The sequence below is a fragment of the Lissotriton helveticus genome, chromosome 3_1 (genome assembly GCF_964261635.1).
Source record: "Lissotriton helveticus chromosome 3_1, aLisHel1.1, whole genome shotgun sequence".
Taxonomy (NCBI): Eukaryota; Metazoa; Chordata; class Amphibia; order Caudata; family Salamandridae; genus Lissotriton; species Lissotriton helveticus.
The window spans coordinates 325,683,597-325,695,656 of NC_136061.1; the positions used below are offsets into that span (position 1 = coordinate 325,683,597).

At 43.1% G+C, this 12,060-nt stretch overlaps 1 protein-coding gene across 7 annotated transcripts in view; it reads right to left on the reverse strand.

Moving 5' to 3' along the window:
- NLE1 (notchless homolog 1) overlaps nucleotides 1-12,060 on the reverse strand; it is a 249,687-nt gene that overhangs the window by 166,960 nt on the left and 70,667 nt on the right. For 6 of the 7 annotated variants that reach the window (XM_078679913.1, XM_078679915.1, XM_078679916.1 and 3 more), the window contains 3 exons: nucleotides 11,292-11,432; nucleotides 6,606-6,823; nucleotides 5,825-5,904 (listed from right to left, as the gene is read on the reverse strand). In XM_078679913.1, the coding sequence (XP_078536039.1) occupies nucleotides 5,825-5,904; nucleotides 6,606-6,823; nucleotides 11,292-11,423 (430 nt within the window). In that variant the 5' untranslated portion in view covers nucleotides 11,424-11,432. Of the gene's footprint in view, nucleotides 1-5,824; nucleotides 5,905-6,605; nucleotides 6,827-11,291; nucleotides 11,433-12,060 lie in introns of those variants that run through there. The other variant, XM_078679918.1, reaches the window with a different exon arrangement.

A 12,060-nucleotide genomic window follows, 5' to 3' on the forward strand; every position in this document is an offset into this window, starting at 1 on the left:
GAGCGCCGTGCAGGCCCTAGGCTCCAGGCAGCGTCGCCGTCTCGAGGGCCGCGTCTCCCAGTTCAGGGGGTCTCGAGAGTCGCCCCCAGCGCCGTCCCTCACTCCGGAGGGGGTCAGGAGCAATTTGTCGGCCGAAGGGACTCCAGGTGCTGCCGCTGAACAAGGCTATGCAGGGTCGGGCGCCGGAGGGGACTCGCAACACGTCCTACTCCGCCGCCATCTTGGCCACGCCCCCCAAGCAAGGTGTTTTTAAAAGGTTTTATTCACTGTTAGAGGTTAATGGAGGGCGTCACAACTATATAACGCCTATGTTGATAAACACGTCGTTTACGTTATATCCTTTGTGAATAAACCTTTTGTCTTCCAGATTTCGGGCCTTTGAGAATTCAGGGAAAACCCACACGGGTAAATTCGTGATTTTTTAATTCCAATTTCACACATCTCCACGGATAGGGTACGCCTTAGCGTGCGTATACGTCCGGGGGATTCATTTTTTGGTCCTGATGAATGCTGACCGAATTTAGCACCAAACAGCAGAAACATGTTGACCTCCACACTTCTTTAGGATACAGTAGTTCAAGTTTATAAACCACTTAGTGTCCGTTTTACTTGTTTTTATTGATCGCTGGCTGTCCCTTTATTAAAGTCAGTACAGGGAATAGCCCGCCATCTTTTAAATCACTTTTCACTTTAGTTTTGGGCACCAATTCACTAGTCCAACACACAAAAAAAATAGCTCCGCTGTAAGCGTTGCAGCACACCGGGGAGACACTCGTTGTCCCTGGTGGGACCCTATGATGAAGCATGACACCAACCAGGTTGGTGAGTGAGGGTTCTCTTAAAAAACAAAGGTTTTTTTCACCGATCACACCTTTCTGGGCTTTATGTTAGTTTTTTTATTTGGGTCTTAAGTTGGTTGCAATGTTCACTATATAATTCATGTTATTAAAAGGTCAGTCAATTTTAAAAGAGTGGCATACATGCTTCAGTGGCGTTTCTGAAGTTTCAAAAGTGTTTTCACAACAGAGAATGTAGATCTGCAACTGTCAGCGTCCCGGTTAACATGTGGTCATTGACTAACCTTTTAATAACATGTAAGGATCTGAAATTTGAACTCTATAAGGAAGTCAAAAAGCCCTGAAGAAGTCCGGTAACAGACGAAACGTGTTGGCTATCCGTTGTGTAAAGAAATTTGAATAAAAGAACTCCTTTTAAAATGAGGAGTCGTCATTTGAACTTCATGGGAAAACGATTGTAGCTTTGTAATGATGTGAATAGTGTTACGATTTTCACAAAAACATTGTGTTAAATATTTGAAGGGTGCAGGGCCATTTGTGCATAAGTAGTGGAGACATACTGGAGATGAGCAATGGAGACACTGATACAAACAGTAAACTCCATAGTTATGCACCCTCCAGTGCCTTGATTACTGGACCTTCACCCAACAATGAAAAAGGGCAGGATATGTTTTAGGTTTGTGGCCCTCTCGCTGCTGTTGGCAAACAGACAAATAATCATACACTGGCTACACGGTGCAGCCCTGACTTCAAATATGGAAGGAGAATACTAGGGAACGGAAGTTGGTGGAAGAGAGCTGCATGAAACAGGTGGAAACGGATGATAAATTAAAAAGACTGAGTGAGTGGTGTGAAATGCTAAGTTAACCAAAGACTGGCTCCCTCCCAACAATCTGGCGCCAAATGAAGGCTAATTGTCTTTGAATATCAGACTGATATGCTCTTTATGTGATCAACTGAGGGATGATAGTATGTTCACAACTTCACCAGTAACATGAAAAAAACTGATGTGTATACATTTTGTAGAAACTGCGGAAATACTACTGTACCTAACTGACATACAGAGATAAAGCCAATAGAAAAGGCTGAAGAAAAGTGGTACAAGTATACAAAAAAAGTGGTGAATGGAATGATGAATTAATTTCAGCCATGGCTAAATACTTGGTGGTACATCCCAGTTCATCGTTATTATGCACACCATGCCGCCTCAGTTTGGATCCAGTCATATGCAAATCAGTCTTTCCACCTGCTCCAATGGGAACAGACCATCTTGAAATGCCATGCCAGGTCATCGCTGAACTGGAACCCAAGCAACACAGTGCCGGTTTTGTCCTAGTTAGGGCTCATCAGCAAGATACACCTTTGTTCCAGTGACAGTCTGCATAGAACCCACGTCTGAGCACAACCGTCACACTTTGGATGACATCCTAAAGTATAAAAAAAATGCGATGTATGGAATGCTTGAAGAGATGTCCGCTACTTCGCTTTACCACCCCATTACAGGCTAGAGGCATCTCTTGTGGTATATACAAGGTTACACAGCAGGAAATCAGCATCATCTCATTCTTTCCCTCTTTTAACAGACAATATAGAAATTAGATTTCACACTTGAAGATTTTGAGAAGGAATGGGTTTGGTAATACTTGTTCAGTTAGTCAGGTGAGCCAAGTACTACTGTACTAGTTAACAGGACAGGTCGCTATACCACTGACTGTTTATAGTTCAATGCATCGTTTGAATAACAGTGATTTCTCCTGTATGATCTTTGAGACAGTGAAGAAATGATTCCACGTGATTGGCTTTTATCAAGCGAGCTAACTAGCAGAATTGGTCATGTGAAGAATATTGAACCCAGTAGGTACATTAAAGGGTTAAAAAACAAAAAAACCTACATAAGATATGTTTAGATAGGTCGAAAAGCATTAATAAGTGGCATAATAATAAAATATCCATACAAATGATTCTGCAGAATCATCCCATTAACAATAGGTATTACTATGCAAATCAGAGGTAATTTATGACATACTGTTCTGCTTGTGCCAGAGACCAGAACCAAACAGTCACCAGTCCACTCAATGAATGTCAATATTCACAACCATACCATACTCTTGACAATGCCCAACACTATCTTGATAACCGTGGCTAGACAGGGCCTTAGATCGCTTGGTGTTGTGGGGAAGTTTAATACGGTTATTCTATCATGCTCATCAGCAAACTCCAGAACCATATGCAAGAGCGCATGAATATGAGTTTTATACAACTGGTGATGGTGGTTCATGCACGCTTTCAAAAAGAGGCAATTCAATAGGTGTGCCTGCTTGAGATAAACCTACTCGTAATACTTCCGTATAGCAAAGATAACTGTGATTTTAAAAACTACTCCAGGTTTGTCCACTGAAACAGTAAAATTTAATATTACCACATGACGAGAAGTTGCTATTCGAACACCACTTCCTTTCCTGGAAAATGCCACTGGTAAGTTATATATTATCAGTTCCTACGGCAACCATTCAAAATCGAATCCCAACAAATGTGTTCACCAAATCTTTGTTGGTGGAGACAGCAAGCAGATTTAAGAAAGTAGGACACACACCTGTAGATAAAACCTTCCGAAAGGATTGTGAAAGTGAATCTGTTTCACTAATACCAAAGTAGCACAAATAAATACAAAAAGTGGCAAAGAGCAATCAAGAACAAGATACACTTGGTAGCCCGTTACCTGCTAGGGGAAACAATTTTCACCAACGATGTAGAGCAAACACCTAACGATGCATATTTGTTTCCAAGAGAAATATTTTGGGCCTGGGGCAATGGGGAAAAGAATCACTTTTTCCTCCATCTATACTGCATGTATCTTTTTGGGTCAACACATGCATATTGCACTGAAGATTACCTTTTGGTTACTAGAACTTTGCTATGAAAAGTCATTGAGATTCTGGTGCCGAAAGCAATCTAGCAGTGCCTACAGACACAAAGAAAATAGTTGTGCATACGCTTCACGTTTGCTCCTAAGGTTGTTTGGAGGATGGAGGGTGGGGTCAGGAGGAGAGGGAGACCCAACATAGCCCTTTGTGATTCCAGAGAAGTATAGATGTCAGCAATTTTTAACCCCTTCCACGCTCATGACGAGCTGGGCTCGTCATGCAGTAGCCTCCTGCTACGCTCATGACGAGCCCAGCTCGTCATGAATAATGGGGTTCATGGGTTTCCAGCACAGGGGAAAAATCCCCATAGCATTCAAAAGGTTATGTGGAAAAACGATGAGACCATGTCGCACAGTTCTTGGGACCCTATTACAGGGTCAGGTATTTGCAGAGTACAAAGAGAGTCAATGATCTTGAACAATTATCTTGAGGAAGTGAGGGAGGCCGTTAGGTTGGACAAATGGGCCTGCTTCTCCTCAATTATCCTCATTTTGTATTCTCTTAACAAGATCTTGAGGAAAATCTCGCACTATCTTTCTTTGAAAGCCCGCAAACAGACGGTGGTGGCCTTAGTTACATCCCGATTAGACTACTGCAATGCGCTCTACTCGGGCATGAACATTGGCCTGATACAACGCTTGCAGACTGTTCAAAACGCGGCCGCACGGTTCATTCTGGACATCCCTAGCCGCTCATCTGCCACTGTAGCTAGGAAGAGTCTGCACTGGCTCCCGATTCAGGCCAGGATCTTTTTTAAGATCCTGTGCCTTGTCTACAGGGCACTATTCGGAGAAAGCTCTGAAGGTATACGATCTCTGCTGGTTCCCTGCACTCCCAGCAGAAACCTACGCTCCTCCAGTAAGAACCTCCTGACTGTTCCTCGGGCTCGGAAAGTTAGGTGGGGTGGAAGGGCTTTCTCTGTGCTGGCCCCTAAGCTGTGGAATACTCTCCCCCTGGAATTAAAAACTCTACCCTCTATTGGATCTCTCAGGAAAGCATTAAAAACCTGGCTTTTCGCAGAGGCGTATCTGTAAGTTGGTCATCGGCTCTCTTTTGGATCTCATTTGGTTAGGCGCCTTGATGCCCATGGGCTAAGTTTGCGCATTACAAGACTGCCTTCATTCATTCATTCATGTTTCTACACAAATCAAACCGCTGAGAACTGATATATGTACAAGTCAAAATCCATATACAAATTCTAATTCCAACTGTTAGAGAAGTATTTTTCAAAATGTATGTACAAAGCTACCATGAAGGATAAAATTGCTGGTTTGTTAGTTTGGTGTGTTCAGTTTGGTCATTCCTTGGCCAACAAAAGCTTATGTTCAAGACTGAGGGCCCATCCTACAGGAAAGAAAGCAGCTTTTCTCGGCAATGTCTCCTTGACAGACATCTAAAGTGTGACAAGGTTGTTGGCACACACACGATTATTAGACTTAACAGGGTCACGTGAATACACACACATGGCTAACTTTGCCATGCGGCCAATTGTGCCACCGTTATGCCTAAGATGCATAGTATGCGTTTCTATGCTGCAACAGGGAAACATTATTTACCTATAACAAGGTTTTTGCTGCTTAACACTGTTCTAGATTCAATGACATACTGCCCCCACACCTTTCTGATGCAGAAGTGTGTTAACGTTCAATTTTAGAAGGGTTTTTAATTACTTCCCATGCACTTGGTTGTCAGAAAAATCGAATCTAAAGATGGTGGACGTACACTATGGGTCAATGTGATAAGGATCAAAGCCATCCCTCCTTCTACTGCAGCACTCCCAAAATAATAAAAGGACATAAAAGATAATTTTCCAGAACCAAACAAACACTAGAAGATATACCAATGCACCACAAGTTAACCTACAACAGTGTAAAGTGGCAACATTTGTGTTTCAGTGACATTTTGTATAAAAGACAACTGTAAATGAATTTCATAGAAACAGTTTAACTCATGCGTGAACCGAAATTACTACAGCGTTATTGAAAATGATTCATAAATATTAAATGTTAAACAGCCTCTCACACCGGTACAGCAACACTACTAAGAATTTCAAGTATTAAACAGGTTTTCTTGACATAAAAGTTAAAGCTCTCCCATACTGACCTTTGGCAGTAAAATGAGGTGTTTCAGTCATGAGATCCCAGAAGCGGACGGTTGTGTCCCCTGAGCCACTCGCCAAGTATCTGAATTGGGGTAAAATTCAGATGACATTATTTTTCGGACCAGACACCCTATAAGCTTACCTATGTACAATCACAGCCTGTGCTAATTGAGAGATCACATGAAAGCACCAGATGTGTAGATACATTCGTTGGCTCCACTGCCACAAGAACTCCAACTCCCACAGAGAGCAGGACACACTCAAAATTATTTTCAGGTCAATACCTGTTTCATGCAGGCTTGCAGAGCAACTTGACTTCTCAATAGGCATCAATATATTTGAATTCATGTCGGACAGAGGCTGGATGAAAAAACAGACTAGACATGATTTCTCAAAAAGTGGGACCGAAGAGAAGATTGAGCTGCACAATTCCGGGCCATCAATTTGTACAAGTTATCAGTCAAAGATGGAAAACATTACAGCATTAAAGGCAGTGCAGAAAGGAGAATAAGCAGAGGACCTACTCAATGTGGCATACCTTTGGCCTTTCTCAAAGGCTTCAATTTCGAGTTCTCTCTGTTTTGCACATAACGATATAAGCCCTTGAGAACAAGGATCACTTAGCAATTTTGTAAAACTGAATGTGCAGGAAAGAACCTGCTCCCTGAGCTGTGAATACAAAGAGGGTAGGGGAAATCTGTATGACTAAATCACTGATATGATCGGACAATGGCCTCTTTGCAGCCCTTCATACTGAGTCTGCGGAGTCTTCACCATTCTTACTTTCCGGTAGGACTAAAGGCCACAGAAATGACAGCTTCTGTGTGTCCTTCCAAGGAGCTAGTGCAGCGGGTCACGGCGCGAACCTTGAACACTGCCTGGGGCTGGTAAATGATGTCCAGAACACATTCTGTCTCCACACTCTGGGTGTCCAAAGTCTTCTCCAGGGACGTCACGATTTCAAGATCATTGACGTAGAATGCCAATGGAAGGGGCTCTTCCTTCAAAACCAGAAAACAAAGGCAAATTAGTCCTGCAAATGTACGAGACATCTTCACTGTAATACAATTTTTTGCCGTGTTTAATATCAAATAAAATGATGAATAAAAGATAATGAAAAAGCAACTGTGATCTATCATGATAGCTCAATAGTTTTCTGACAACCTCTGATAGTGCCCATTAAAACACACACTTTTTGATAACGCACTATCCTCTGCCATGAACCACTCCTTACTAACAGCTTCCAGACATACTGACAGGCAAACTGTAATTGATTCTAAATGCGGTCCCAATCTTTTCTTTTTAAATCGGGACCCAAGTTTGTTAAACATTTGCCTGCTTGCGGCAACCTAAAATACTCCAGTCTCTTGCTCGGTCTGTGCTTTTAGGAAACAGAGGGATTGCATCCATGCCTGTAGATGTAATTTGGGGAAATACTTAGAGAAACTAATAAACACCAGCTCTTAAAACCTCATTTTTAGGTCTTGCCTACGCATCGCGCATGCGCTGCATAGGAGACCTTTAGCAGTCGTGCAGTTCTTTTTCAAAGCACATACTCGTGCATGCGGCGGCATACGCCTTGTGGGAGTGCGCAGCGGCACGCCTCAAGCATGAGTATGGGCTTTGAAAAAGAGCAGACTGCTCTACCCAGCGCGCACACCACTCGCGGGTGCACCCCTTCGCCTCTCTCTCCCGATGCAGCCTACATGCCTTTTTTTTTTAAACGTTCAGCGCGAGGCGCAAGCTTGGGTTTTTTTTGTTTGTATTCTCCCACTGGGAAAGGAACAATAGCTGTGTGCTTCGAAATTTTATCATCTCTTTCCTTCACCGTCTCCTGGCATCTCTTTTTAATCCCCCGTCCACATCTTTTCACATCATATTTCTCAGGTTTGCCTCACCCCTCCATCATTTTCATTCACCATTCTTTTCATTTCATTGTCCCCTTGTTGATTCCTCAATATCTCACATTATCCGCTTCTCTCCCTTTCACCCCTTTCTGTCTTTTTCATTCGTTCGTCTCTTTCTCCCACTCTTGCCTTCATACTCTATTGATCCCTCTTCATCTCCAACTTGTTCCTTCCCTCCCAGTGACCGATTCTCTTTCTCTCTCTTCCCTTTACCCTCTCGCCATCTTTGTCACTATGTCTCGTCCATTTCGTCTTTTTCTCTTACGGGCTCCTTCACTCCCTCTTTCTTTCTTATTTCCTGGACCTCATATCGGACCCCCCTTCGTGCGGTTTGTCAAATTTTCCCCTTCCGGCTCTCTAAGTTCCTTTTATCTTTTCTCTCATTTGTTATTCACAACCTTCCCCTGGTCTCCCTTTCACGTTGTACCAGCCTTTGCACCCTTCTCTCCTTCGCTTCCATTCCACACTCCCTCCCAGTAGTTCCGATCATATTAATTCCCTGCCTGCTTCCTTTTCAACTTCTTTCCATCTCTTATTTCAGACGGCTGTGTCCCGTCCCCTTTTTCAGCGTCCATCATGCCCTCCTCACTCTTTGATATGTGATCTTTGCCCACCCTGTTTCTCCCCAGTGTGCCCTCGCTCCTCTCCCTGTTTCTGTATTATTCCTCTCCTCTATGCTTCCAGTTCTCCCTTTTTGTCCCCCTCCCCACCAGCTGCATTCTTAATCCCGGTCTGCCTGACCCTATGACTATGCATACTTTAGGGGAAGAGAGGGGTAAAGAACTGGCGAACATGCGCCTTGACCTCATCGGACAGAATAAGCTTTCATAGAAAAAATATGCTTTCTAATCCTACACATTTTTCCCCACACTCCCCAACATGCGCGCAGGGCCCGGCACGCTAATGACCAAAGTGCAGCTTCTTCCCTCACACGAAAAATCGTTGCCACCAGCAATTTTCAAAATATGTTTTCCTTTTCGCCACATATGCGGGTCTTTGATTATCAAGAGAGCCTTTCAGTGTACTTGCAGTTTCCATTCACAATTCATCCTCTCTCAAGATCTGGGTTCACTTCGACTCTAACCCCTTCATTCCACTCTCAGATCTAACGTGTGTACAATAACATGCTGATTTCCGTGCACCACCCTGCCCCTCAACGCATCAAGAGTCTCCCACAGCTTTGTGTCCGGCCACGCTTGATCCAGATCCCCATTCTACACTTTCGACCCTGTCGCTGAAAGCCGATACTTGTGATATTGACTTCTTCAAATCAAGGTGCTCCTATGCTATGCGCACGTGCGCAAGAAAAACTTGAGGGGGGCCCCCCTCCGGATTTAATCCGGAGCTCTTTGGCCTGAGTACTGTGCTGAGGGGGCTCCCTGCAGCTCACCCTCCACACTCCCCCCCTGTGTGGCTATACGCAGCTGCTGTGTTCTATTTAAAGCATTACATTGAGATGAATTACTTCATGATTTAATTAAACTTTCCAGCTTGGGGAAAATAATGCTAACTCAAACAAACAGGAATGTTTGAGCATCTGGGAGAAAATATGAATGTTATAGTTGCTGCCCTGGTTACAGCTCTCATGAACTCCGGAGCATTCAACATTCCCAGTATTAATTAGTCTGATATACAAGGGAACATACGTGTTAACTGGGGGTAAGTGTAGGGTAGCATAGGGTGTTCAGTAGTTGGGTGTAATTCTCAAAGGATATGCCTGCTTCTTTTTCCACCCTCTTTGCTTAACCCATTCCGCGCTGTCAGGTGGGCATCTATAGTAATGTTGCAAATCGCAGTAAACCGTATAAGGAACATTTCTGTTGATTGTTTTCCCTTGGAAATTTGATATTCTGACAATTGCCACCTTCAGCTGCAAGACTTTTTTCTTGAGCCTCTGCCTGGATTTTGGACCACGAAGGGATGGAATCAACTACTTTCAGTATATTTGGGAATGAAGAAGGAGACACCTGTCATTGAAAGAAATAGCTTTTCAGGCGCTGCACTCCAAGAGGCTTACAAAATATCTAATGCCTCCTCCCTCACCATCTTCCTAAAGGAGGATTTTGTTTGCCTTGAAAAATACCTGGTCATCAGGGAATGAGTCTTTAAGGAATACTCCTGTCTATCTCGTTTATTAAAGAATCAAGTATACAAGAATCTAGATAGACTTTAGGATGAACAGAAAAATATGAAACATTCCAAAGCCAAAGTGATTTCTGGATGTTATGCCATTCACTTCCACAGAACCCTAGAGCTCCTTACAGAAAACATCAGTAGTACTTTAGCTGCCCTTGTTGATGAGTAACTCATTGACCAATTTCACATTGTAAAACATTATGGTTTTCCCGTTTCATAGTCTCTTTTTTACCTCCTGTTCATCTTTCCATCATAAAAAAAAAAACTTTGTTGATGCCTAAGGGCAGGGGCATCATCAACCCTCCACTTTAGCAGTGGGGCCAGCCCCCTGCCCCATTCATGGGGCAGGGGGCTGGGCACGCGTGACAATACTATATAAAACAAGCATTGGCAAAGCCAATAGGTCTTGCCTTTGGGAACTTATAAGTATTTAGTTATGCAGCACAATTTCCTTGGTGCAACAACATCAACTGTTGTATGGCTAAACACTTTTAAGGTCCCAAACGCGAGACCTATTGGCTATGCCAATGCTTGTTCAGCTTGTTGCAAGACCACAGACTAACTATGTTATTGCGAGTTTTAACAAAGTGGACCGATACAAGACACTTGTCTCTCTCTCTCTCCCTAGCTGTGACATTAAATAAGCATTGCCCCAAAAGTAGAGTTGTTGAGCTGCACATGACCTGCTGCATGCCATGTGGTAGCAGAAGCAAAAGCACGATACAATTAACAGTGTAATTTTTGCTTTTAAATACATTTCCTCAGATATTTTTAGCACCCAAAAGAACACGTTTAGATGTGTATGGTTACCAAGGATTTTTCTACCAAACTAGTAAAACAGAATGGGATAGTCAATTAAAAATGACAATATTAAAAATAACATTCTATGTAAAGTATCTAGTTATTTCTAGGGGTGGGAGAAAAAGTCTGTTCCACGTGCAGAATTAGCGGAATTTTGGAGACTGCGTGACTCTTGTAATGTGGAGATTTCGGGCCAATTGGCGTGTGGCTGGATTTTTTCTTGTGCATTGCTCAGGAACTGAAAATTGGCAAGCGAGATTTGGCGTTCCCTAGCAATATTTCCAGTTGCTAGGGGGACATCTAGTGAGATTTTTAGAACACTGGCATCGCAACCATTTGCGGTCGGAAGGCTTCTGCAGAAAATTTACCTTGAGTGCCTGTGTCCTCTGACGCGCCGTGTGGTGCAGTTTGTGCTGATTTTTCAGCGCAAAACATGCTCCCACCGTTAAATCACAGCGCAAAGTGCCTATTTCTGCCCGTTGGCAGAACTTCGAGGAATTGGTAAGTTTTTAAGTAATTTCACAGAGTCAAATTCTGCCCACCCCATGTCATTTCCGAGGAGATGCATCGTGGAACGATTTCTTATGCGTGCAGATTCAACACAAAGACCTTATTGTGGACCTACCTTCAGCAAGAGGGCATTGCAGACAAGTTGCAGTTTATCAGGCGTAATATCAACGGGCACATCGAAGGGAGATCCCAGGATTTCTCCACTTTCATCCTTGAACTGAATTAGCAGCCTCTGAACGTCCGCCATTTCAAGGGTCTACAAATAAATGCACTTAATCACAAAATAGAAAATGAGGAGACATTTTGCTAGTTTAGGCCCCTGTACCAAAAAGATATGGAAAACTTGATAAAACTAAATAAGCATGAGTAATAAAAAGGCTCTTTAAGCTTTTTTTTATAGTGAAAGACTGTTGACGATTCAGTAATACGCACAAGAAATAAACAAGTGGTACAAAAATGACATCAACAGTGTAAGCTTTTTTCACACACACACACACACACTCAAAAGGTACAGCACATGCAGTGGCTATGAAAGCTATCTACTCACACAGTAGAACCCAAATACAGCATCCCTCACACAGCAGAGACCTGAAGTACAGGACTAACGAGGCGGGTGCTCTGATAGCTCGAATGATCTCTAAACTCAAAAGCGAATGGTAAGCATAAGCACTAATTTTTAGATTGAGTCTGCAGCAGCTTATGCGCTGCATGTATTCTCGCTTGCAATACACTATTGTATACAATTTTGGGCTTGGAGCTAACCTACTGATTATCATTTGTCTGCTACAGTGTCACTCTTCTTTGTTGCCTCCCAACTGACTAGCACAGGCAAGAGTCACTTTTGTTCCTTACTGTGGCGCATGGACCAAGCACAAATTAAGGTT